This window comes from Bombus pyrosoma, linkage group LG5 (genome assembly GCF_014825855.1).
Source record: "Bombus pyrosoma isolate SC7728 linkage group LG5, ASM1482585v1, whole genome shotgun sequence".
Taxonomy (NCBI): Eukaryota; Metazoa; Arthropoda; class Insecta; order Hymenoptera; family Apidae; genus Bombus; species Bombus pyrosoma.
In genome coordinates, this window is record NC_057774.1 from 9,545,489 (window position 1) to 9,568,124 (window position 22,636).

A 22,636-nucleotide genomic window follows, 5' to 3' on the forward strand; every position below is an offset into this window, starting at 1 on the left:
TAAGTACATTACATGTGACTGCATCTGTATTTAGATCATAGTCGATGACCGGATGTGATATTGATATAAAATTAATGCCATTGGTAGACAAACTGTTTCTATTTTATGTGTTGTTATTGAAACCAATCGGCAGCTTGATATTCATAACGAACGTGGTGTACGTTTAAGCGCATATTCGAACATACCATTCCTGTACCCATATTCCTATGAAAGTAGGTAGAGAACGTCATTGCGAAGTCATGGTTAACACGTAGCCGGTGTTCAACGTGTCTTAAACTCCTAGCCTAGGCATAGTGATTTGATAATTTGTTGCAAGCAGCTTGATTTGCAGCGTGTTGAATAGAAACAAATGTTAATATGTTCATGGCAAATGTCTGTTAAAATTTCACGGAAATATTTATCATTACATTCAGAAATTTAAAGGAAATATGTTGCCAAATAGAACATCCATTACAAATACTAGAAAAGATATGTTCCCTGACAAGAAATCGACGTCTAAGCAAATGAAAACTTCTACGTTAACAAACGCCGCTGGTCTTAGTTCTCTTATTACTTTTACTGTTTTGCTACTTGCTTGGATCTCAGGATTTGCTTCTCGGTTATTCGCGGTTATACGTTTTGAAAGTATCATACATGAATTCGATCCCTGGTACGTATTTTTAATTATTATTAATTTATAATAATTATTTAATTTATTATTTTTCATTTAATATTTACCTAACATTTTGTTCATAAAAAATAATTTTCATATTTATTAATAATTTAATTGATAAAGTAAATTAGCTTTACATATATGTGTACATATTAATTATTATAAAACATTACTATAAAATAAAATATTCTTTTGTAACATAGGTTTAACTACAGAGCTACAGCATATATGGTACAACATGGATTCTATAATTTTTTAAATTGGTTTGATGAAAGAGCATGGTATCCGCTGGGTCGTATTGTAGGTGGAACTGTTTATCCTGGATTAATGATAACATCTGGATCTATACATTATATATTACATTCTTTAAATATCCCAGTGCATATAAGAGACATTTGTGTATTCTTAGCTCCAATATTTAGTGGTCTTACAGCCATTTCTACGTACTTATTAACAAAAGAAATATGGAGTGCAGGAGCTGGTTTATTTGCAGCGTGTTTTATTGCAATTGTACCTGGTTACATTTCAAGATCTGTAGCAGGAAGTTATGACAATGAAGGCATTGCCATTTTTGCACTACAAATTACATATTATCTGTGGGTTAAATCAGTTAAAACTGGCTCTATTTTTTGGGCTTCTATGACTGCTCTGTCCTACTTTTATATGGTATCTGCATGGGGTGGTTATGTTTTTATCATTAATTTAATTCCACTTCATGTTTTTGCATTATTGATCATGAATCGATTCAGTAATCGTCTTTTTACAAGTTACACTACATTTTATATTCTGGGTCTTTTATTGAGTATGCAAATACCATTTGTTGGTTTTCAACCAATAAGAACATCAGAACACATGGCAGCTGGAGGTGTGTTTGGATTATTAATTTTTGTGGCAACTCTCAGGTGTGTTAGCATAATATGTTAGTATAATTTTAATATATCAAATTTTGTAATACAGTATATTTTATTATTATAGATACCTAAGAACTGTACTTACAAAATCTGAAATGAAATACTTTGGCGGAGTGGTTGCAGTTACAGCTGGTATTCTTTTGTTTATTTTAATATGTTTGACTTATGCCGGTGTTATTGCACCTTGGAGTGGAAGGTTTTATTCACTTTGGGATACTGGTTATGCAAAGATACACATTCCAATAATAGCATCTGTTTCTGAACATCAACCTACAACATGGTTTAGCTTTTTCTTTGATTTACACATTCTTGTTACAACGTTTCCTGTGGGCTTGTGGTACTGCATTAAACGTATCAATGATGAACGTGTTTTTGGTAAGATTTAAGAAAGAAGTTCTTTATTAATTTACTACACAAATATATTAATTATAATTACTTTACAGTTATATTGTATGCTATAAGTGCTGTTTATTTTGCTGGAGTAATGGTGAGGCTTATGCTCACTTTAACTCCAGTTGTTTGTATGCTTGCTGGAATTGCATTTAGTGATCTTCTTGAATTATTTTTCAAAGAGGAAGACAATGAAAGAAACGATCGAAGTAATAATGGAAGTGAAGAAGAAAGTGAAGAAGAAAGAGAAAGAAGTCCTGGTAGATCACTCTATGATAAAGCTGGTAAACTTCGTAGAATGAGACATGAGAGACCTAGGGGTAATGGAGATGGATTAGGTGTTAATCTTCGAAATGGTGTTGTCATTGGTGCATTTGTATTAATGATGATGTTTACACTGCATTGTACTTGGATTACAAGTAATGCATATTCTAGCCCTTCGATTGTTTTGGCATCATATAGTAATGATGGAGGTAGAGCTATTCTAGATGATTTCAGAGAAGCTTATTATTGGTTAGCACAAAATACACCTACTGATGCTAGGATTATGAGTTGGTGGGATTATGGCTATCAAATTGCTGGAATGGCTAATAGGTATATATTATTAGAGAATAAAATGTGCTATTTAAATTTTTTTCTATATATAATACAATATAATACAATGCGAAGCATTTTCATTTTAATATAGAACTACGCTTGTGGACAATAACACTTGGAATAATTCACATATAGCTCTAGTTGGAAAAGCAATGAGCTCAAATGAAAGTGCTGCTTACGAAATTATGACATCATTAGATGTAGATTATGTATTAGTTATTTTTGGAGGAATGATTGGATATTCCGGAGATGATGTTAATAAGTTCCTTTGGATGGTACGAATTGCTGAAGGCGAACATCCACAAGATATTCGTGAAAGTGATTATTTTACTGAAAAAGGAGAATTTCGCGTGGATTCGGAAGGTTCACCTACCCTTTTGAATTCACTAATGTATAAATTAAGTTACTATCGATTTGGGAAAGTAAAGATTGATTATCGATCGCCCTCTGGTTATGATCGTACGCGTAACGCCGAAATAGGAAATAAAAATTTCCAGTTAACATATTTGGAAGAAGCCTACACGACTGAACATTGGCTTGTTAGAATTTACAGGTAATTTTATAGATAATAATAACGAGATCATAAATTAATTTTATAAATTTTATAATTTTTATACTTATAAATTTCAAACGTCCTTATTAAAATCCAATTTTAGGGTGAAAAAGCCAAATGAATTTAATAGACCAAGCATTCCAATATCTAAACGAATTGTTGCACGAAATGCTAATTCATATGTTAGTAAAAAGGTGAGAATTCTATTTCTTATGCTAAACAGTTAAAGCAGTTAAAACATTTACTTTTGTTGAATTCTTAATCGTATCGTTTTTCCTTCTTTAAATCATAACATTGTGTAATTTTGAAATGTAGTTGAAATCGTGGGGTGGGGGACATTAATGTTACAGACACCACGTCGCAAGAAAGGTTATATAAAAGGCCGGCCAACTATTATTAAAGGACAAAAACCTCAACGAAAAACTACGTAACATACATTTATTATCTAATTCATAATAATTTTCAAATACAACTTTTATAATAAGGAAAAAGAATTATACACCGTCCCTTGGGTCTACCACAAATTATACCTCAAATTAAGATTTTAATATCATTGAAACTCGAATCAATTAAATATAGAATAAAAGAAATTTTCAACACTGAAAGCAATTGGGACAATTTTTTAACAAAAATGATCTTTAAAAAAGCGATCATGTTTTCAATTTTATTCATTACACTACGAAAATGTCTTATTTTTTCAAAATTATGAAATATTATCTATGTATGACTACTTTACATATCGATTAGGTAAAATATAATTTCTATATGGTATTATATTCAATTTACATTATTCATGGAGTGCAAAAATTCTATTATTCATACAGTTTAAATCTTTGTACTTAAGTAGTCTCTAGCTTTTTGCTTACGTGATTTTATGCATATTATATTCTGATTGCAAATTACGAAAATGAGCTTTGAATTATCACATGAGAAATATGATAAAAGAGTTAATGCGTAAACTTTTCTTATATCTGTGTAATGCACACTAAACATCAATAAGAAAAATTCACTAGTCAAACTGAACGAAAAAATGGAAACATTTATTATAAATATCAAACAGGTGAGATCAGAGGGATTAAATATGTGTTATGTATACACAGTTATACAGTATTGTATACTATTCTTGTTGAACATTTGTAAGAAGGAACTTGTCACTTAAAAGCATTGTACATTTAATATTTCATTTATTTTTCCTTTTTTTTTGTATAGAATTTAAAAATATAGAAGACAAATTGAATTTTATGCAGTGGAAATATGCTTTTAAGTGTACTGTATTATTTTATCTTATAATTTTTTGATTGTCCATTGTTCTAGCACTTTTTTTTTAAGTACAGTGCTATAGTTCACATGTTTCATTCAAATTTGAAATTTATATCTTTGTGATCTACATTGTAACCATTCTTCTTATTATAGAACATATTGTTTATTTATAATATGTACATAATCCAATTACTATTTTTAGCAATTGTATGTATTTCAAAGATCACAAAATTATAGTTAAAGCAATGTTAAGTACGCAAAATAGCTGTGTACACAATCATTGTGTATATTTGATTATAAAGAAAACAAAAAAATATAAATGAAACAAGGTTGTAATACATATCACTGACAACATTATTTTATTTCCTATATAAAATTCGGAAGACTAATGCAATTATGTTAGAAAAATGGCAAGCATTAAAAATTATATAATAATGAAAGAATTAAATATATATGTATATTGTGTATACTAAATGCATATTTAGTATACACAAGAGAGTAGAAAAGATTCGTTTATATAATTTACATACTCTTATTTTATGCTATTTGGCAAAATAAGATATTAATATAATATTTGAATTCACTTACCTTTTTTTTAAATAGTAGAGTATTAATAATTAAAAATTTTTTCGGAAAGAACGGACTATATCAACAGGTGGTCTTTTGTAATATATTAATAGGTTATAGTCTTAAATGTCAAAATCAGCTGATCACTGGTAACTTTTTGAAGGTTACTAGATTTATGAATTTTAATTGTCTTTTGTAATGTTTTATCACACAAATATAGAATCTAGTTATTTATTAATTCAAAAATTAAATGTTTGAATAAAATCTCGAATAAATATAAAATATGGTTTGGTTATGTAGCAATATGAAAATTATTGCTCTTGACATTGACTTCATCGCCCGATTTTATATTTAATACATGCATAATTTATTTTATCTTCATTATTCTTTTTACGTGTTTAAATAATATTTATGATATTTATATATAGATTTTCTACATCTATATTTTTTAATTAAGTATAATATCCTTTTAGAGCATGTTAATTATATTTGAATAGATATAGATCGCGCACTGTTTATTACTTATTAATTATCAAAAGACAATATCTTTTTTATGCACTTCATATTCTACAAAAAAATAATAATTCTATGTTACATGAAATTTTCAATGTTTATTGTAAGAGGCTAAAATTTATTTAAAATCAACTATTTCAATATTTCTCGATACATTATATTAATTACTATCATTGTAATTTAATCAATTATATAATTTATTCTTTTAATATTAATATCAAGAAAGTTCAGTAAAATGATGTTACTAAATAACATAATGTAATTTTCTATACATGTCATGTTATACATGCCATATTTTAAAATATTAACGAAAAGCTATACATTTATGTAAATTAAATATAATTACTCTGAATACAATGTAGCATTAAGGAAACTAGATCATACAATGAATGTTTTAAAATTGAAAAATGAAATATTATTATATTTGTCGTTTTATTTATACTATCCTGTTTTCTAAAAGAAAAGAAGTAGAAATGAAATTAGGTTTATTATATACATAAAACAGTTAAAAGGTTATGTCAAAATGAATAACGGAGAACAATCTAAACATTTCCAATAGAAATAGTCGAAATCATGTAAAAATATGTTTTCGTAAATTATCATTTAAAATTAGTTAACACTTAAAGTGGACATAGATTGTTTGTATATCGAATTCATAATGATAATACAATGAATTCAAAGATTTTTCGCATGAGAAACTGTTCGTGTGTGCAGTGTCCGCCATTTTGCTTTCTTTACATCTGACATGTCTTTCTAATGTTATTATCGATGAATGCTAAAATTTGTGCGTGAATCTTCAATCTCGTTGGAGTGTATTTTGTACGAAAAAGGTCGGATTGCTTCTGATTGGGCAACAACCTCCATTACTGTTGGGAGTAATTTCCATTGTCCCAACCTCGGTTAAACTAAACGAAACGAGTTCATAAAGAGGATTTCGTGATAGTATTTGTGAATAGTTTACCCTTGTTATAGGGTATAAATATGCTGCAAGATTCATCTTATGAGTTTTTCTGATTATATTACTGAAACTTGATTATAGTATTTTGCAAAGTGTCTTATTGCCTATATAAGGAGTGAACATAACCAAACAGTGTTGATATCCAACATCATGTACTCATGTCAACACTAGAAATAAAATGTTTGTTAATATGGCTTTGAATTGTCAAAGTTTGTCAGAACTTTTAGAATTCACATTCAATGCTTTAATATTTCATGTAATGAAATTGTTTGAAAATGTATAGGGTATATTTAGTGTGAATTGCTATGCGAGGCAAGGATTGTTTTTATCCTGATCTAGCCATGGACTAAGTTCACGCTTATTGTTTGAACCAGGTGACTTTAGTAATCATCTGATACATATATGTACAGGAATATGTGAATTGAAATTTATACTTATGGTGATATGTAGCTTTAATTGATCTAGATATTATTGACTACTAAAGTATTATTTGCACTTTTAAAACACAAAATAAATTTTATTGTCATTTAACTATACAAGATTTTTTGTAAAATTCCACTATAAAATTTGATACTAAATAATAGGTAATCAGTTTTAACGTTTCTATCAAAGCATAACCCATGACAAAACTAAGTTTTGTACATATGCAGATATATGTATATAAGTTGGGTGCGTATTAATATTATTAGCATATGTAGTGGATATGACTATTTTATAAGTTATTATACTTTGTACAAAATTTCATTTTGTTAGTTGTATTACCTTGATGCATATGTAAACATTAATGTCTAAAGCAAATACAAAAACAATCAAACTGTGATATAATACAATAAAAATAACTTTTTATTTTTTTATTCTCAGTATTATGAATTCAGAAATATTTATGTATGGACTTGGATCTAGGCACATGGCTTGAACTAAGTTTTATCTAGATAGAAAGGAAGATTTAGAGGATTTGAGAATGCAGGTGGAACAAGATACGAGGAAAGCGGTAATCAATGAAGGTCCCTATATCCGAAAACTCAAACATGGACAATAAATTGAAGTTTTCGGATCGGTTGAAGGCTTTGCTGAAAACTGAGGCTCGTCAAGATGTCGATCCATATATTTTCAGTGAACCAGAGCCATTTGGTACAGCGACAGGAAGAAATGTTTCAGTAGTGTCGTCTAAAAATTCTAAAGTAATGCAAAATTGCAAAAATAGTAAGACTAAAGAAAAATGTATGAAACAAAGAATAAGGATAACATCCGTACCAGATGCGGAATTCAAAGCTGTACAAGACCGTGCTGTAGAATTAGATGCTGATTGTAGTGTTGGTGGTGGTGGCAGTGGTAGTGGTGATGGTGAACATATAGATTATAAATTTGCGAAAGCAATTCAACAGAAGCAGCGTCATATTGAAAATTTACAAAGACTAAAAAATAGAAAGCAAAGTCGGGACCATACACTATTGTATTATCCTAGAGCTGGGGATGAAATATCAGATAGTGATTCTAGTGGAGATGAAATGACAATTTATCAACGTTATTGGTTTTCTGGAGAAAGCACTTCAACATTGAATCGTTCTGCACGCCTTTCTCAATTGCGTTCCCAACTAAGAAGAAGATTACTTCAGTTACATAAAGGTGGGACAGACTCAGAAATTTTGTTACGTGATAGAGCTAGATGTCTACTAGAAGCTGCTTGCAAGGATCCTGCATCTACAGCAAGAGCTTTAAGTGGTTCTCCAAATACAAGTAAAGTGGTTGACGGGCCACTTCTAGTTGGTGGGCTTTGTGGAGCTGAAGGATGTCAACAAATATCTTTGCCCTGTACTCGCCATTGTTCTCGTCATATTATGTTGAATGGAGATCAACTTTTATTTGAACATTGCACTGCCAAATTTAGTGATAATACACAATGTTGTATTCCTGTGTTTGATGTTGCACATGAATTACCTCTTTGTCCAGAACATGCAAGGAAAAGAGATAATTATCATCGTAAAGCCCAAGAGTCTAAACCAAAGAAAGCTCGTAAAAAACCAACATCTCCTACAATTCCCAGGCCTAAACCAAAATCTAGGCCAAAGAAACGAAAGCGGCCTCTTGCAAGTAAACTTGAGATTAAAGATCCTACTCTAGTACATGAAGAGAATCAATATTTGAATCAAATAAACTCTAGTGAAAATCAGACAAAAACTTTGAATAATTTGAATACTGTAGCACAAGGAACTTCAAATTCTGCTAACTTAAATTTAGGATTAGGACTTGGTCTTGGAGGAGGACTCAAAGATTTGGGAGATCATGAAGTGTTTCCTTCTTTGGATCCTGCAGAGCATGATTTTGGCAATGTGCTCAACAACTTACCTGCTGATGCTTTTAATGACCTCTTTATTGGTAATTATAATGATATTGTCCTTTTTATATTATGTGATATTAATTTATATAAATATGTTGTGTGAAATATATTTATTCTTATGAATTACTTTAATTTAAAAATAAAATAAGATTTATGTTTTCAGAAGGCAGAAATGGGGAATATGAACCATCAAGAGAAGAAGAAGAAGAATTGGAGCGAGCATTAGAGGCAGTGGATAAGGATGTACGGAATTTGGAGAGAATGGGGCAAACACATGGACTTTTAGAGCCAGCTTTATTGGCTCAACTTATGTCAGATATTGCTTCGTAGCCCCGCCTATTTTAGTAATATAATAATTTGAAAACGAGTTCACGTGTGTTCCTTACAATATAGAAAAAAATACTGTTTGTGTATGTGCTGCTAAATGTAAGATTGTGTTATTGACTTTCGTTATATAACTATAAAAATCCGAGATAATGGCAGGGATTGACATACAGAAAGTAACAACAAATAGTTAACTATTACTAATTTAATATAAATTTCATTGGGTACAATTACATCATATAGTTAGATTCCCATAAAAAGGAAGAAAAGAGATCGTATTTCTTATAAATTCTACAAATTCCATCCTTGCTAAAAAAGTAATCACGAAAAAATTGTAAAATCATCTTGTTCTTTTATACATTTGCGAATTATTTTGAATACAATTTAAAAGTTCAGTTACAGTGTTGTAGCTATAATGGTATAGCAATAAATACTTTTTGCTTATGAAAGATACAAAAGTCAAAAGAAACAAACAGTCCTACAAAGTAATTCTACTATATTTGAATTTTTCAGGGCACATAAATTTATTTTTACATATTGCTTTCTTCACTATTAATGATTTTTATTTTGTTTTTAAGTACCCTGATATAGCTGCAAATAATAGTCATTAATATTTTGTAAAAATATAATCAAATGATTTTATATAACTTCTCTAAGTTGTATAAAGTTTCTATTTTAAACAGAGGTAAAGTCTTCTATTAAAAGTCAGTATATTATTCAGTTCATTGTATGTTTTGATATGAATATAACTTAGGTTTTGTTTAAACAGAAGTTAGAAGTTTTAACAGATTATTTTCTACTAAGAAACTTTATTTATAAAATAGAATTGCATGAACACATGACTGAACTTAAAAAAAACTACATATACATATAAATGGTCATATTCATTTTTTATCATCTGCCTGCTGTAATAATATATGCGAATAATCGCAAATAATCTTATTGATATATGCATAATCATCACTATCATCATTTTCTTCATTTTGTATTATAATCATATAGATAAATGTTCAGTAATAGATAACTGTAACATATAATTAAAGATTCAATTTAATAAGAAGTGCCGAAATAGTTTCATTTTTGATATCTTTAGTAATTGTAATATGATTCAATTTCTTTTGCAGCCTATAAGAGAAGATGACACGTGATATATTATTTTATTATTCAGAGTAAAAATATATAAAATTCAGATTAAAGAGGGCACAGATTCTGAGAAAAAAACTAGATTCCTCTGGTTAATTATAAGGACAACTAAATCATTTACTGCCATTTAACATTTAAATGATTACAACGTAGTTATAGTATTGACACTAGAGTTATCTACGTACATGTAATATTTTCAAATGTACACAATATATTTCAAATTATCATAATTTTAATACATATCGTAATCGAAATTAAAGAAAAGAACTATGTTGAATCACTTTGTAGACTATAAATAAATGTCATTAGAGAGTAAAGCAGCAGAAAAAACAACTTACTTGTGACACTAGAATTGTACAGATTTTTGTGAGATCTAGTTTTTATTATCAAAGTTTCTGTGCCAAATGTACTAGTTAAGATATTAATTTTTGTACGTTACATGTGCGTGTCATTATTCATAAATAATAGGTCGCAAGGAAGTATATCTTGAATAATAAATGTTTTAAATGTAAACCAATGCGAATGGACAGTAATTTGCCATTTGTATATGGACAGAAATACAATATAATTTACAATTTAACCCATATTGGGATTAAATTAATGTCGTATATATATTGTTATTATATATAATGGTAGTAAGTAGGTACAGTTATTATTTATATAAGGACAATGCAAGATTTAATCTTAAAAGAATGCATTGCTTCAAATGTACCTATATATGTATCTCCTTGTAAAATATCAGCATTAGTACGCATTATTAGGCATTACCAATTATAATAAGCATATTTTTTACATTGTCTTATTGTACTCAGTTTATCCACCCTTATCACATATCCTAAAAGCGTTATTTTCGAAATATGTGTCTATGTTTAATATCTTATGCGATAAAAATAATTATCAGTATTTTTCTTTCTAAATTTTTTCAATGCGCGTTACGAATAATTTTAAGTAGTTTCCCATATTTTGTATTAGTTATCAACAATTCTCTTTTTATATAATTAAAAATATAAATACTTTGTATTTCTTTATTCATTATTACTCAATCTTACAAGATAATATTAAATGTAAAGTAATTAAATTATTGCATGAAGTAAATTTTTTACGAAACCAAATATAGACACATATTTTCAAATATTTAATTGTTACTAATTCATACTAACTTTAAGTAATTACACGAAAAATAAAACAGTCTTGAAATAGTACTCAACATTGATTTGTGTTCTATTTATTTTACTTTAGTTCAACAAACATAGTCAACAAAAATTTGTTATTTGTTATTATTTGTTGTGTTATAACGATATATTTGTATATATTTGTATATCTTTTAATTTGTATTTGTATATATTATATATATCATATGTTTAATTCAAATAATACAAATTTCAAAATTTTATTTATTTAAAAATATAACTAACATAAATTAAGAATTTGTAACATTTATATTTGCTCACATAATAGCATAGAAGAAGTTTATAAACTTTCAATTAAAAGAGAATATTATTCAAATTACGATAATTTATATTATATGATACAAATATGCTTATAATTCCTAATTTATTTTCAAAAAAAATAATTAATCTATCATTGTTGCTATTGAGTATGTATCTGTTTCTTTATATCCTTGCCGTTTAATTTCTCTAATCAACCACTTTTTCCTTGCTTTTTGACGCGCAATTTTGTAGCCTTTTGGTGAAATATTAATTGTTCTCGTTGAAAAGTCTTGTGTTAGGTCGGGTTTGGTTTGAAAAGACGGAAGTCTTTGTACTTTTATAGATATTTGCTATGATATTAAATGTAAAAAATATAACATTAATGTTTCATAATAAATGCATGTATTCAGAACATTTTTAAAAACTCACTGTATCTTGCATTGTATCTTTAATACTTCTTCTTTTTTCATGTTTTCTTCTATCAGATAATTGAGTTTTGTCTTGTTCTTCGTCTTTTTCTTCCAGAGGCATTAGTAGGATATCATAATTAGTTCTATTTTCTCCTAAAATTCCTACTTTTATTCCCAGTTCGTGTAATTTATCTTCTTCAGCAACAAGTGCATATTTCAAATAAAGAATGCGTTCATCATTTGAATTGTCCTCTATTCCTGTAAACCATAATGCATTATTTTGTTTCTTTTATAAAGAAATATATAAAAGTATGTAATATACCTAAAGATAGAAGACGATAGTCAGAATCTGAGTATATCAATCCTTGTATTAAGGGTGAATTTCTTAATAATTTTCTTTTTACTTGTATTTTGTGTCCTTGTAATACTTGGATATCATTAGATAACATATCTTGAATGATATGACTTCGTCTTTCTGCTATATTATATGTTTCAGTTCTAAATAATCTGTGCAATTCTATTTCTAGAACAAATATCATATTTTTTGTTTGAATATAATTATATACTTATTATTTTATAGATAGTTTATGTTTTCTATTTTATTATAGTTTTCACTTACCAATCAAACTGAAATACTTGCGTTCTAGAGCTATCCAGACAATACGATGTGTCATACAGATTAATACCTCAAATATTCGTAAATCCTTTTCTCCTTGAGATTGTGTCACAGATGGAGCTCCTTTTTTTCCACCAGTCATATGATGATATTGTATAACATCGTGACAACCTACTATTAAATCAGCATATTCTCTACCTAAGACACAACGAAGAATTTGCATTTCTTCTGCATATCTATATCTATAGCCCTGAGCCAAAGGATTTGGTGCTTTTTTCATAGTAGCTGTACGTTCTTTCATTAATTCTTCCCATGTTATCACATAATATTGAAAATAAAGTATTGCAGCTCTCAAAAAGCGATCCACAATTGGTAAATAGAAGAAATTCACAAATTGAGGGCTTATGTGACTGATTAATAAATACATTACAAGATCCTTTATATCTTGTAAAATAATAACATTTGGTTCATTTGGAGCTACCTTCCTTAAATAATATTTCCTAAATCTGAGCTAAAAATGATATATTTTTGAAATAAAGAAATTACAGATATTGCAATTGAATTCCTTTTCTTTTTATTATTTACCTTATCACGTTGACTTAAGGTTTCATGGAAATTTAAAATCAAGTATGAGTGCGGACAATATACCTTTGATACATGATTAGTATCAGATTGTAGTTTAGTCTTTTTGGTATGCTCATCCTCAGTCTTTTGTGTACTAATATTTAAATGTAGAAAAAGATAATAAGTAAAATAGTTATTTATTGTATTTTATTTATGAATAAATTATATTTTGGGATGTAATTTATACAAAAATATGAGGTATTTGAATTTCTAAAAACTTTATTACCTTAATAAAAGTAATCCATCAGAAATTTCATCCCATCCAAAATATCTTTCTTCCATTTCTAATCAATATAATAAATTAAAATGATACGTCTCATTCGTAATAATAGAATTAGTAAGAAGTCAGGTTAACTAAAAGAAAAATGAAGAGCAAATTAACACTCAATACTATATAAATTAATTATTGATTGCACATATATATATATACCTATTTCATAAATGCAAATATATGATAAAAAGGAGAATTACATTAATAAGGAAGGTGTAAATATACATGTATGTATTGTGAGCAAAATAATTATCATCGAAAAAAAATCATTTAATTTTTAATTCTAATTCGTAAGACTTAAAATACACACGTATCTACACATATATATGTATAATGAAATTATTTAATTATAATTGTATTTCACATGTTAATAAAATATAGATATGACAAATTAATTAATTTTTTCGAACGAAATATTTTATTTATTACAATATTTATAATACAATTATTATTTACTTTTTATTTTTCCACGCTTTCTTTATCAGCCAAAGGATGTTTTGGGAGGGAATTTAATATTGATTGATCTTCTGGGAAAATTGCTATGCTTGGTAGTAAGTAATATGGTACATCATATTTAATCACTTTTTCTGAGTTAGAAGTATAATGATGTACTTTACATCTGACTTTAACTTCCTCAATATTATTAATTTTGACGATAACATAAAATTCTTTATTTTCAATGGATAAATCAGGTCCAGATATAGTCTTCTCTGGAAGAGTTATAGCGTATTCAGGTACAATATATCCTTCATTACGAAAAGCTACTTTCACATGCCATTTTTCTATAGTCCATGGATTGTCCATAGACATTGTTACTGGTAAATAACATTGAGATAATGTGCTTATTGTTTTTTCTACAAATTGAGAGCTATATTTAGATAACCTTCTCTGGACATCTATATCTTCGATTATATATTTTTTAAGATTTTCAGGAGTTGCATATACAGCCAATTTTGGTAATATCAGACTTTCATAAGCTTTTTGAGAAGATACTGATACCTTCTGACCTTTTTCACCAATGTTTTTTACACTCTCTAACAAAACTAAATCAATCTTTTTTTGTTTCCTTTGAGATGAATGCTCTATGAATTCATAAATGAAATGTTTATGTGTTAACCGTGGTTGCCTCTCATACTTTTTATGAAGCGGTACTGGATGCATTCTTTTTAAGATATATGTGTTCTAAAATAGAAAGTAATAATTGTTCACCTTTAAACGTTCAGTCTTGTATTAATCTTCTGCAAAATAGATAATAAAATATTACCCGGTTTTGTTGCACTAATATATTATTCTGACGAGAAAGAAATGTTGATTTTAAATAATTCAAGTACAATTGCGTATACCTTAACATATTTACTTGTTTGTTAGGTACAACTAAAAAGCATGCCATACAAGTTGATATTCAATTTTAAACTACCGTGACGTTTCTGTTAGGTTAGAATACGCCATGAAATAATGCCTTGTTAACTGACCACGGATCGGAATTTGAGTAGTTAGCAACGCACTATTGTACGTGCACATAATCTGTAATCATTGAAGCTAACCAAAGTCTGTAGCTTTTGTAAACAACTTTAAATTTATTATCTACAAGAGCTCTTTTGATTTTATTAAGAAGATGTATCCTCATTTATAAAAACTTGCATAAAAACGTAGATATAGGATATTTTTAACAACTTAAAAAATAAAGTTCAATTTAAGTTTTAAAATGGAACAGTTTGTAACGTGATCAAATTTTATATTTAAAAAAGAGTAAATAATTATCAACGATGGATAAATTAAAGTCACCATCGGATAAGGTCTTATATGAAGCTATTATGGAAATGAAAGAGCCAGTAGTATTTCAACATATGTTACAAAATGAAAAAGGTGAATATTGTTGGAAATTATTAGAATGGAATTTATCTGAACTCGCTGAAAAATTCGGCGATATTAAATTACCGTTTCGACTTGGTTATAATGCTAGATCTATGGTAAATTATTATTATTTTAATTAATCTTTTCCTTTTATTTATGTTTGGACATTTTTGTGACAAGCTTTAAAAACTATTTTACATATTTCAGACTCCACAATGGGAAATAAATTGTTCAACAGTTTCAATCACACTGTCATACTTTATTCAAAATATGAACCTGCACGAAGATCATGGACAATGGTATTACTTTGATTATAAGTATATGCAAGAGTGGTTTAAAGATAAACCAGAAATAATAAATTCAGTAAATTGGAAAAGGTTTGATATTGATAAAACTGGTGATGATTCTACTCTTTGGATTGGAAGCAAAGGAGCTCATACAAATTGCCATCAGGATTCTTATGGTTGTAATTTAGTTGCTCAAATTCATGGAAGGTCAGTTATATGTATGAAAATAAAAACAAAAATTTTAACATAAAAGTAAGACTGTTTGTGTTCATATTATTTTTTAGGAAACAATGGTTATTGTTTCCTCCAAGTTCAAGTAATTTTCTCCAGCCAACAAGAATTCCTTATGAAGAATCTACAATATATAGTAAATACAACTTTTTCTGTCCTACTAAAGAAGATGAAATTAATATATTAAAGATACAAGACACAGCAAGATTAGTAATATTAGAACCAGGAGATGTATTATTTGTTCCTCCTGGTTGGTGGCACTATGTTGAGTCACTGGAATTAACTGTTAGTGTCAATATATGGCTACCCATAATAACAGATAATATATCAAGAGTGAAAGAAGCTATTGTTAAATTAATAGTGACCAGAATTGGGAAAGATGTTAATAATGTACCTAATGACACTGATTGTATAGATTTGGTAATGTATATTGAACGTTACATATCTGTAGTTTATATCAATATTAATTATAAATATTTAAGATTAAAATCAAATTATTTAACAGCTCAACATTGCTATTGGGGAATGTAAAACTGTGAGAAATGTAGAATCATCTTCTGGAAAGATAAAACGTAATATATGGACTGCTAAGGATTTAGTAACAGAATATCCAATTTACGTAAAGCTGCTTCGTGAACTTAGTCATACAGAACTAAAAGAATTTCTGAGAACGAAGAGGGAGAGATTTCCTGAAGTCTATATTGAATCAGTGAAAGAAGATTCTAAACCTCATATTGATATCCAAGATACTTATGCTTCTCAAGATTTGACTGAAAAAGTTGTTAATGCACTTTGTCATCCTGATGTTGTTAATAAAGTTTCAGAATTACTTTTATCATAATATGTTGTATAATTTATAATATATATTTTAATAAATTATTTGATATGTTTGAGTAAATTATTTGTTAGTAGTTCATTTACTATTAATGTTGAATATATAAATGAATATATTGTATATTATCGAACACATTTTATATTTAGCAGATACTCATTCGGTATTGGATTTGACTTTGTTGTTTTCGATAGAGGTTAAAGTTGTTACGTTGAGTAGCTTTACATTTTTCGGGTACATATTATGTTTATAAAATAACGACCAGTGATATTCCTAATGTAATTAATAATGGGATTGTTAACAGTTCTTAAGAAACTGAAGCAAAAGGAGAAAGAAATGCGTATTTTAATGCTGTACGTATTTTTGCTTTTTTATGTTTCAATATTTTTAGGTTATGGTATTATCCACTTTTTAAACAACTATGTTAAATAATTTATTATATATTTCTGTTTCTTTCTTTTTATACTCTAATGATTGTAGTTTTTCATATATATTTTAAGTCTTTGTCTTTGTACACCTTCGTTGTACACTTTCTTCATATATTTACAGAGGTTTAGATAATGCTGGTAAAACAACAGTTTTAAAGAGACTTAATGGAGAACCAATTGATACAATATCACCAACTCTTGGTTTTAATATTAAAACTTTGGAACATCGTGGATACAAACTAAATATATGGGATGTGGGTGGACAAAAGTCATTACGGTCTTATTGGAGAAATTATTTTGAGTCTACAGATGGTCTTGTGTGGGTAATTGACAGCGCAGATAGAAGAAGATTGGAGGATTGTAAGACGGAATTATATAAACTTTTACAAGAGGAGAGATTAGAAGGCGCAAGCTTATTAATACTTGCGAATAAACAAGATTTGCCTGGAGCATTGTCTGCATTTGATATTGCAGAAATTTTGGAATTACCTAATATTAAAACCCATCATTGGCAAATATATAAATGTTCAGCAGTTACAGCAGAAAATCTTGTGGAAGGAATAAATTGGATCGTCGATGATATTTCTGCTAGAATATTTTACATAGATTGATATTAAGAAATGCATCAAATTTTAAAATCTATATCGCTACTATTACAATTCTTTGTAATTTTTTGTATTGTAACACTTATTTCCTATTCGTTAAAAAGCATAAATGTAATATAATTTTATTTTATTTAAATTAATAAAGTTAGAGTATTGTAATAAACTGTAATATTCATTTTCATAGTCCATATTTGTTTTTAGTTTTTGTCTTTTCCTCTTTTTTCATATTTGCACCTTTGATTTTTCTTTTTTTAGTAGGTTTTTCCAGTGGAAGTTTTGTATTCGGAAAATGTTTCATGTAAACAGATTTTAATAATCCTTGATCGACGGTATGCCTTACACCAGCAAATGTATGCATTAGTTCATTTACCAAAGATTGAGATAACTTTAGTTGGAATTTTTCTACCAGTTCTACAAATTTCCCTGTAACATTAATTTTATTTCAATAGAAGCAACTACTGTATCATTTTTACTTTCCTATACCTCTTGAGATGGGATCATCAGAAAGTGATAATACAAAGTGACCAAAATTCTTGCGATGTCGTTTCTTCTTTGGTTTCATGGCCTCGTAGTTGGCTCTTCTCAAAAATATTGCTTGTACATCTGGACCCTCGACTTTGTAATTACTAAGTATCCCTCCTAACTTAATATCGAGCCATGGTCTATTATTTTGAATTGTTTGAAGCTCCGGTAATATGTTTTTGTTCGCCCAAATATTCGTAAGATCCAGAATACGTAGTGAACTTTCGGGCGATTTTTCGGGTGTAACTGCTTTAACGAGATTAAGTGCACCTTCAGCTTTTATAGGGTTGTTACCTAAGTATAATTCCTCCAGTTCTTTATTCCTCGATAATCCTTTCGCTATGATCTCTATATCTTCATCATAAAATCGATTTCCTGAACGTAGTTGAAATATAATATTGATATTAGACATTAAATTGGTTTCTGAATATCGAGATTCACTGTTCTAATCCAGCAAAGGATTAAGAAATTTCTATATTAAAAGAAAAGTCTTTATGATTTCTATATTACCATTCAGATGTAACTTTTTCAATGGCGTAGAACGTATTAATAATCGACGAAGATATGGAACACATTCTTTCCCTAAAGCGTTCCAAGATAAATCAAGATCGATTAAAATTTCATTGTTATCGAATCCTTTGATCAGTTTCTTCCAAGTTTCCGCCGTGTACAAAGAATTCCATGACAATTCTAAATGCTGTATTGTCTGCGAACAGGAGAGCAATCTTTGCAAAGCCTCCGAGCAAGATTCATCGAAATTATTGTCGTTGATTAAAAGAGTTTCGATGGTTTCGTTATTGCACATTGCTTGTGTAATATAGTCCAAACCTTCTTTACGAATATTACAATCCGAGAGATCTAATGTCTTCAGTGACACATTCTCCGAAATTCCATCGTGAAATTTCGCGGCACCTTTTGGACCAATTTTGCATCCTGATAATACCAACGTGTGTATCATGTTGTTTTTCAGTAGCAATTCATTCAGATGATAACAGGCATCCTCTGATAACCAATTACCCTACGAAACAATTATTTCGGGCAAAAATATTAACATTCTTTTTCCTTTTTTTTTTCAATTCTAATTAATTTTCGTTAAAAACATTTGTCGATCGAAATAATTCTAATAATTAAGAAATTGCTTTTAATCGTATTAACCTTATTAACTGATGTTTGTTAATTTATATCAAAGGTTACGAATATTTATCTTACTGTAAGATTGATTGTATGAACGAAAGGATTTTTCATCAAGGCTTCGCAAAGAGGTCGAACGGCGCGGCAATCGATTCCGTAATATTGCAAATTGATTTTCTCTGATAGCAACATATCTTCCAAGGCCTGTATAGGTCTGATGCGAGATGCCTTTACCATGTCGAAAAATTTCAGCACGCCATCATCTGGATAAGACTCGATTTTACGTTCGTGAATGGTCCAGAACTCGGGCACCAAGCCAGGATCGTCAGGAATCGGAAACACCGTGTACAGATTTTGCAATTTCAGTTGGGAATCGCTGATATCTATATCTTTGAGGCAAGGATGGATTGAACTTTCTGCGGACGATTCGGCAGAAACAATGGATTCCCCGCTTTCCGGAGTGATCAGAGTTTCTTCCGACAGATCTCTCTCCCTTTTTATCTACATATTCAACGCCAATACTCCTTATACTTTTCTTTTTGTGTATGAGAATGATCTTTTTTCAATCGAGTTACGATTACCAAAATGGAATTACACCAACCATTTCTCGTAGTTTCCCTTTTTCCAGTTGGATCTCGGCTGCTTTCTTTTCGATCGTGGACTGCCGAAATTGTGTCAGCAAGTCTACAGAAATGTCACCCTCTTCTAGTTCTTTCTCTTCCTCTTCTTCTTCCTCCTCCATTTCCTCGTCCAGAAATTCCCATTCGTTCCCGTAATAGTCCAAATAGTAATTCGATATTCCGATAACATTCTCGAAATTTATATTTTCCTGAAACGTAAGTTTCTCTTGGCAAATGGAATTCGAAGATGCTAAGGAACCTGTAGAATTACTGGAAATACTTCGAGAGGTTCCATTTCCTTTGTCTTGTTTCAGTTGAACCTTTTAATTCGACTTCCTTTTAGTTTATTTTACTGATAGATTGATAAGAGACCAACTTCAAATTTTGATAACGTGAAGTTATCACGTGCAGACAATAAAATCGAATCCTTTCATTAAACAGATTACTTGCCACGCGAAAGAATTTATCAGTACCAACTAGTAATTTATGGCCTGTAAAATTTCGAAATAAATTAATATTAGTTCAACTGTGCAAGAGGATGCAGATCAGATAAAATGATACGCTACAATTTTATTTATTTATTTATTTATGTTTTATCTATATTATATTTATCCACATTTTATTTATTTATTTATTTATCTCATCCGCGACGACGTTTATTCTCCTTGATCAGGTGGGATTTCTCGCGTCAGGTGTCCGATATTCGCTCGCCGAGCGTTTACGTTAACTGTCTTGAACTGTAAACGGCATTCATAGGTGTTAAAACGCGTCATATTTCTCCCGATGGTATTACAGAGTCGATCTGTAACCTTGGTTCTTGCGCTTTCTCAAGGTATCCCATTTACACAGTGACGGCGCTCTTGGACTTGGTGGTTCACACGAGCCTTATTCGGCTAAGCAACCAGGCTGACTCATTTACTGGGTATTCGTCAAGTGGTTCTTCTGGGCCATTGTATTGTAATTTTGGCAGATCGTTCATTCAGCAGTCACGCGGTTGTATACGCGGCTCGTGTACCGTGGTCAAGATCACCACGATGGTCACCGATCCTCGTCTCGGCGTCTCATGAAATTGCCTACACGGGGCCCTTTGTTAATCTCAGACGCGCTTTCGATGATAATGAACACTGTATTATCCTCAATGAAACGATCTATTGAAATCCGTGGCCGGTTTGCCAGCAACGAGATCCGGATCCGACGACCACGTTTGTTCTCCGGCGATTAGTTTAGAGTAAGTGCCTAGGATGGCTCAAAAAATGATGCTCGACAAGTGGAATATTTTATTCGTAGAAGCGAGGACGTAGAAATGAGACGAGAAGTTTAATATACTGTTTGATGATACCTCGTATCGTTTCGTCTCTACTGCATCATACTATTAAAACAAGCGTCTCCAAGTTGGACCTTTGCTTTCCATATAGCAATGTTACAAGTAAGCAAACTGAACGTGTTGATTAATAAAAAGTGTAAACCAACGAGTAAAGTGTATACAGAAAGAAAATATGGATAAAAGTAGCAAGGAAAGTTGCAAGGATTCCAAACTTTCTCTTTCAATTTTATCCTCGTAGTTCCTGAGTCTATGTTACGATTATGACCTTCTCGATCAAATTTATGGAGCCATCTAACCATGTAACGTATGTGCCATCCAATTAGAAATAAATTCGATCGAACAGAAGACAAGAAAAACATCGAGTGTCTTCCTATTCGTCACGACTATACAAAGCGTAAAGTACACAAAGAAAGTCTTTTCCACGCCTTCAAGGAAACTTTCTTTTCTTCGTTCTTTAATGCGATCAAATGATTCGAAACCAAACACGTTGTTCTGTCCCGTTCTGCCTCTCGTCTTGTTGGCCTGTGGCGGTTGCTCCCGGAAGGCACGTCTACCTACGATTCTGCGTTCCCGGTGATTTGAATGCAACTTGCGCGGACATCGACTCTCACCACGTGAGAGAATTCGTTCGGCCAGTTGCGTTCGGGTATATACAATAAACCAGTGAAAACCAGGCGGTGTTGTAAGGGTTGTACTTTTTATTGAAACTTGTTCATCATCATCATCATCATCATCATCATCATCACCATTATCATCGTTGTTTGTCATAGTCGTAGTCATCGTCATTGTCGTTGTCGCTACCTTAGACGAAAAAAAAAAAAGAAATGATTGCGGGACCGGAAGGAGCTTAACTTTATTTACACGCACACATTCACGCTTCCTTCGCGCTTATCTGACACGGGACTGATCACAACGCGTGGATTATCCATTAGCTATCTAGATCAGGGACCAAGGACATTAGTTCTGTTAATCGAAATTAGAGAGAAGAAAATCTACTAGATCGTTTTTCCGACCGATGGTACTAGAAGCAGAATTTCGATTTAGGGGGAACTATTGTCCGTGATCTCTCAACAATATTAATACAAGGCAATAAAATAAAAAATAATATAATATAATATAATATAATATAATATAATATAATATAATATATATATATATATTTATATATATATATTTTTTCATCGCTTTTATATATTTTGTATAATAATATAGCTTTCTTTATAAAATAAACTATCTGTTATAAAA

General features: G+C 29.8%; 7 protein-coding genes across 19 annotated transcripts; 4 read left to right on the forward strand and 3 right to left on the reverse strand.

Moving 5' to 3' along the window:
* The first annotated feature begins 242 nt into the window (after window positions 1-242).
* Window positions 243-4,703, forward strand: LOC122567354 (dolichyl-diphosphooligosaccharide--protein glycosyltransferase subunit STT3B). Of its 2 annotated transcripts, none has more exons than XM_043725751.1 (7): window positions 243-649; window positions 856-1,554; window positions 1,628-1,938; window positions 2,007-2,547; window positions 2,642-3,103; window positions 3,207-3,297; window positions 3,419-4,703. In XM_043725751.1, the coding sequence occupies exons 1-7, from the start codon at window positions 429-431 to the stop codon at window positions 3,443-3,445; spliced, it is 2,352 nt and encodes a 783-aa protein (XP_043581686.1). In that variant the 5' UTR covers window positions 243-428; the 3' UTR covers window positions 3,446-4,703. The 2 variants fall into 2 exon arrangements, with proteins under 2 accessions (XP_043581686.1, XP_043581685.1); XM_043725750.1 differs by having other exon boundaries at window positions 244-649; window positions 3,454-4,703.
* Window positions 4,704-5,653: 950 nt separating this feature from the next.
* On the forward strand, window positions 5,654-11,000 carry LOC122567393 (INO80 complex subunit D). 7 transcript variants are annotated; one of them, XM_043725828.1, is made up of 3 exons: window positions 5,654-7,070; window positions 7,263-8,777; window positions 8,903-11,000. In XM_043725828.1, exons 2-3 carry the CDS (start codon window positions 7,400-7,402, stop codon window positions 9,067-9,069), a joined length of 1,545 nt encoding a protein of 514 aa, XP_043581763.1. In that variant the 5' UTR covers window positions 5,654-7,070; window positions 7,263-7,399; the 3' UTR covers window positions 9,070-11,000. The 7 variants fall into 7 exon arrangements, with proteins under 7 accessions (XP_043581763.1, XP_043581765.1, XP_043581766.1 ...); XM_043725830.1 differs by having other exon boundaries at window positions 7,305-8,777; XM_043725831.1 differs by having other exon boundaries at window positions 7,338-8,777.
* On the reverse strand, window positions 10,804-15,041 carry LOC122567394. 3 transcript variants are annotated; one of them, XM_043725835.1, is made up of 8 exons: window positions 14,901-15,041; window positions 14,767-14,795; window positions 13,513-13,640; window positions 13,248-13,380; window positions 12,666-13,173; window positions 12,369-12,569; window positions 12,066-12,304; window positions 10,804-11,986 (listed from the first exon to the last, which is right to left on the reverse strand). In XM_043725835.1, exons 3-8 carry the CDS (start codon window positions 13,566-13,568, stop codon window positions 11,780-11,782), a joined length of 1,344 nt encoding a protein of 447 aa, XP_043581770.1. In that variant the 5' UTR covers window positions 13,569-13,640; window positions 14,767-14,795; window positions 14,901-15,041; the 3' UTR covers window positions 10,804-11,779. The 3 variants fall into 3 exon arrangements, with proteins under 3 accessions (XP_043581770.1, XP_043581771.1, XP_043581772.1); XM_043725836.1 differs by lacking the exons at window positions 14,767-14,795; window positions 14,901-15,041 and adding an exon at window positions 14,014-14,153; XM_043725837.1 differs by lacking the exons at window positions 14,767-14,795; window positions 14,901-15,041 and adding an exon at window positions 13,717-13,851.
* LOC122567396 (39S ribosomal protein L9, mitochondrial) lies at window positions 13,953-14,963 on the reverse strand. The gene is made up of 2 exons (XM_043725843.1): window positions 14,822-14,963; window positions 13,953-14,739 (listed from the first exon to the last, which is right to left on the reverse strand). Exons 1-2 carry the CDS (start codon window positions 14,945-14,947, stop codon window positions 14,017-14,019), a joined length of 849 nt encoding a protein of 282 aa, XP_043581778.1. The 5' UTR covers window positions 14,948-14,963; the 3' UTR covers window positions 13,953-14,016.
* A 240-nt stretch (window positions 15,042-15,281) lies between the features above and the next one.
* Window positions 15,282-16,830, forward strand: LOC122567395 (HSPB1-associated protein 1). 4 transcript variants are annotated; one of them, XM_043725842.1, is made up of 5 exons: window positions 15,282-15,423; window positions 15,619-15,710; window positions 15,789-15,905; window positions 15,983-16,349; window positions 16,435-16,830. In XM_043725842.1, the coding sequence occupies exons 1-5, from the start codon at window positions 15,415-15,417 to the stop codon at window positions 16,768-16,770; spliced, it is 921 nt and encodes a 306-aa protein (XP_043581777.1). In that variant the 5' UTR covers window positions 15,282-15,414; the 3' UTR covers window positions 16,771-16,830. The 4 variants fall into 4 exon arrangements, with proteins under 4 accessions (XP_043581777.1, XP_043581776.1, XP_043581775.1 ...); XM_043725840.1 differs by having other exon boundaries at window positions 15,313-15,527; XM_043725841.1 differs by having other exon boundaries at window positions 15,619-15,905.
* A 105-nt stretch (window positions 16,831-16,935) lies between these two features.
* Window positions 16,936-17,980, forward strand: LOC122567397 (ADP-ribosylation factor-like protein 2). Its single transcript, XM_043725844.1, has 2 exons — window positions 16,936-17,114; window positions 17,311-17,980. Exons 1-2 carry the CDS (start codon window positions 17,050-17,052, stop codon window positions 17,798-17,800), a joined length of 555 nt encoding a protein of 184 aa, XP_043581779.1. The 5' UTR covers window positions 16,936-17,049; the 3' UTR covers window positions 17,801-17,980.
* A 25-nt stretch (window positions 17,981-18,005) lies between these two features.
* On the reverse strand, window positions 18,006-22,177 carry LOC122567885 (the record flags this gene model as incomplete). The annotated part of the gene is made up of 6 exons (XM_043727010.1): window positions 22,046-22,177; window positions 20,049-20,276; window positions 19,526-19,948; window positions 18,827-19,334; window positions 18,278-18,691; window positions 18,006-18,217 (listed from the first exon to the last, which is right to left on the reverse strand). Coding segments are annotated over exons 1-6 (1,917 nt in total), but the record flags the coding sequence as incomplete, so codon positions are not given.
* Between the last annotated feature and the right edge of the window lie 459 nt (window positions 22,178-22,636).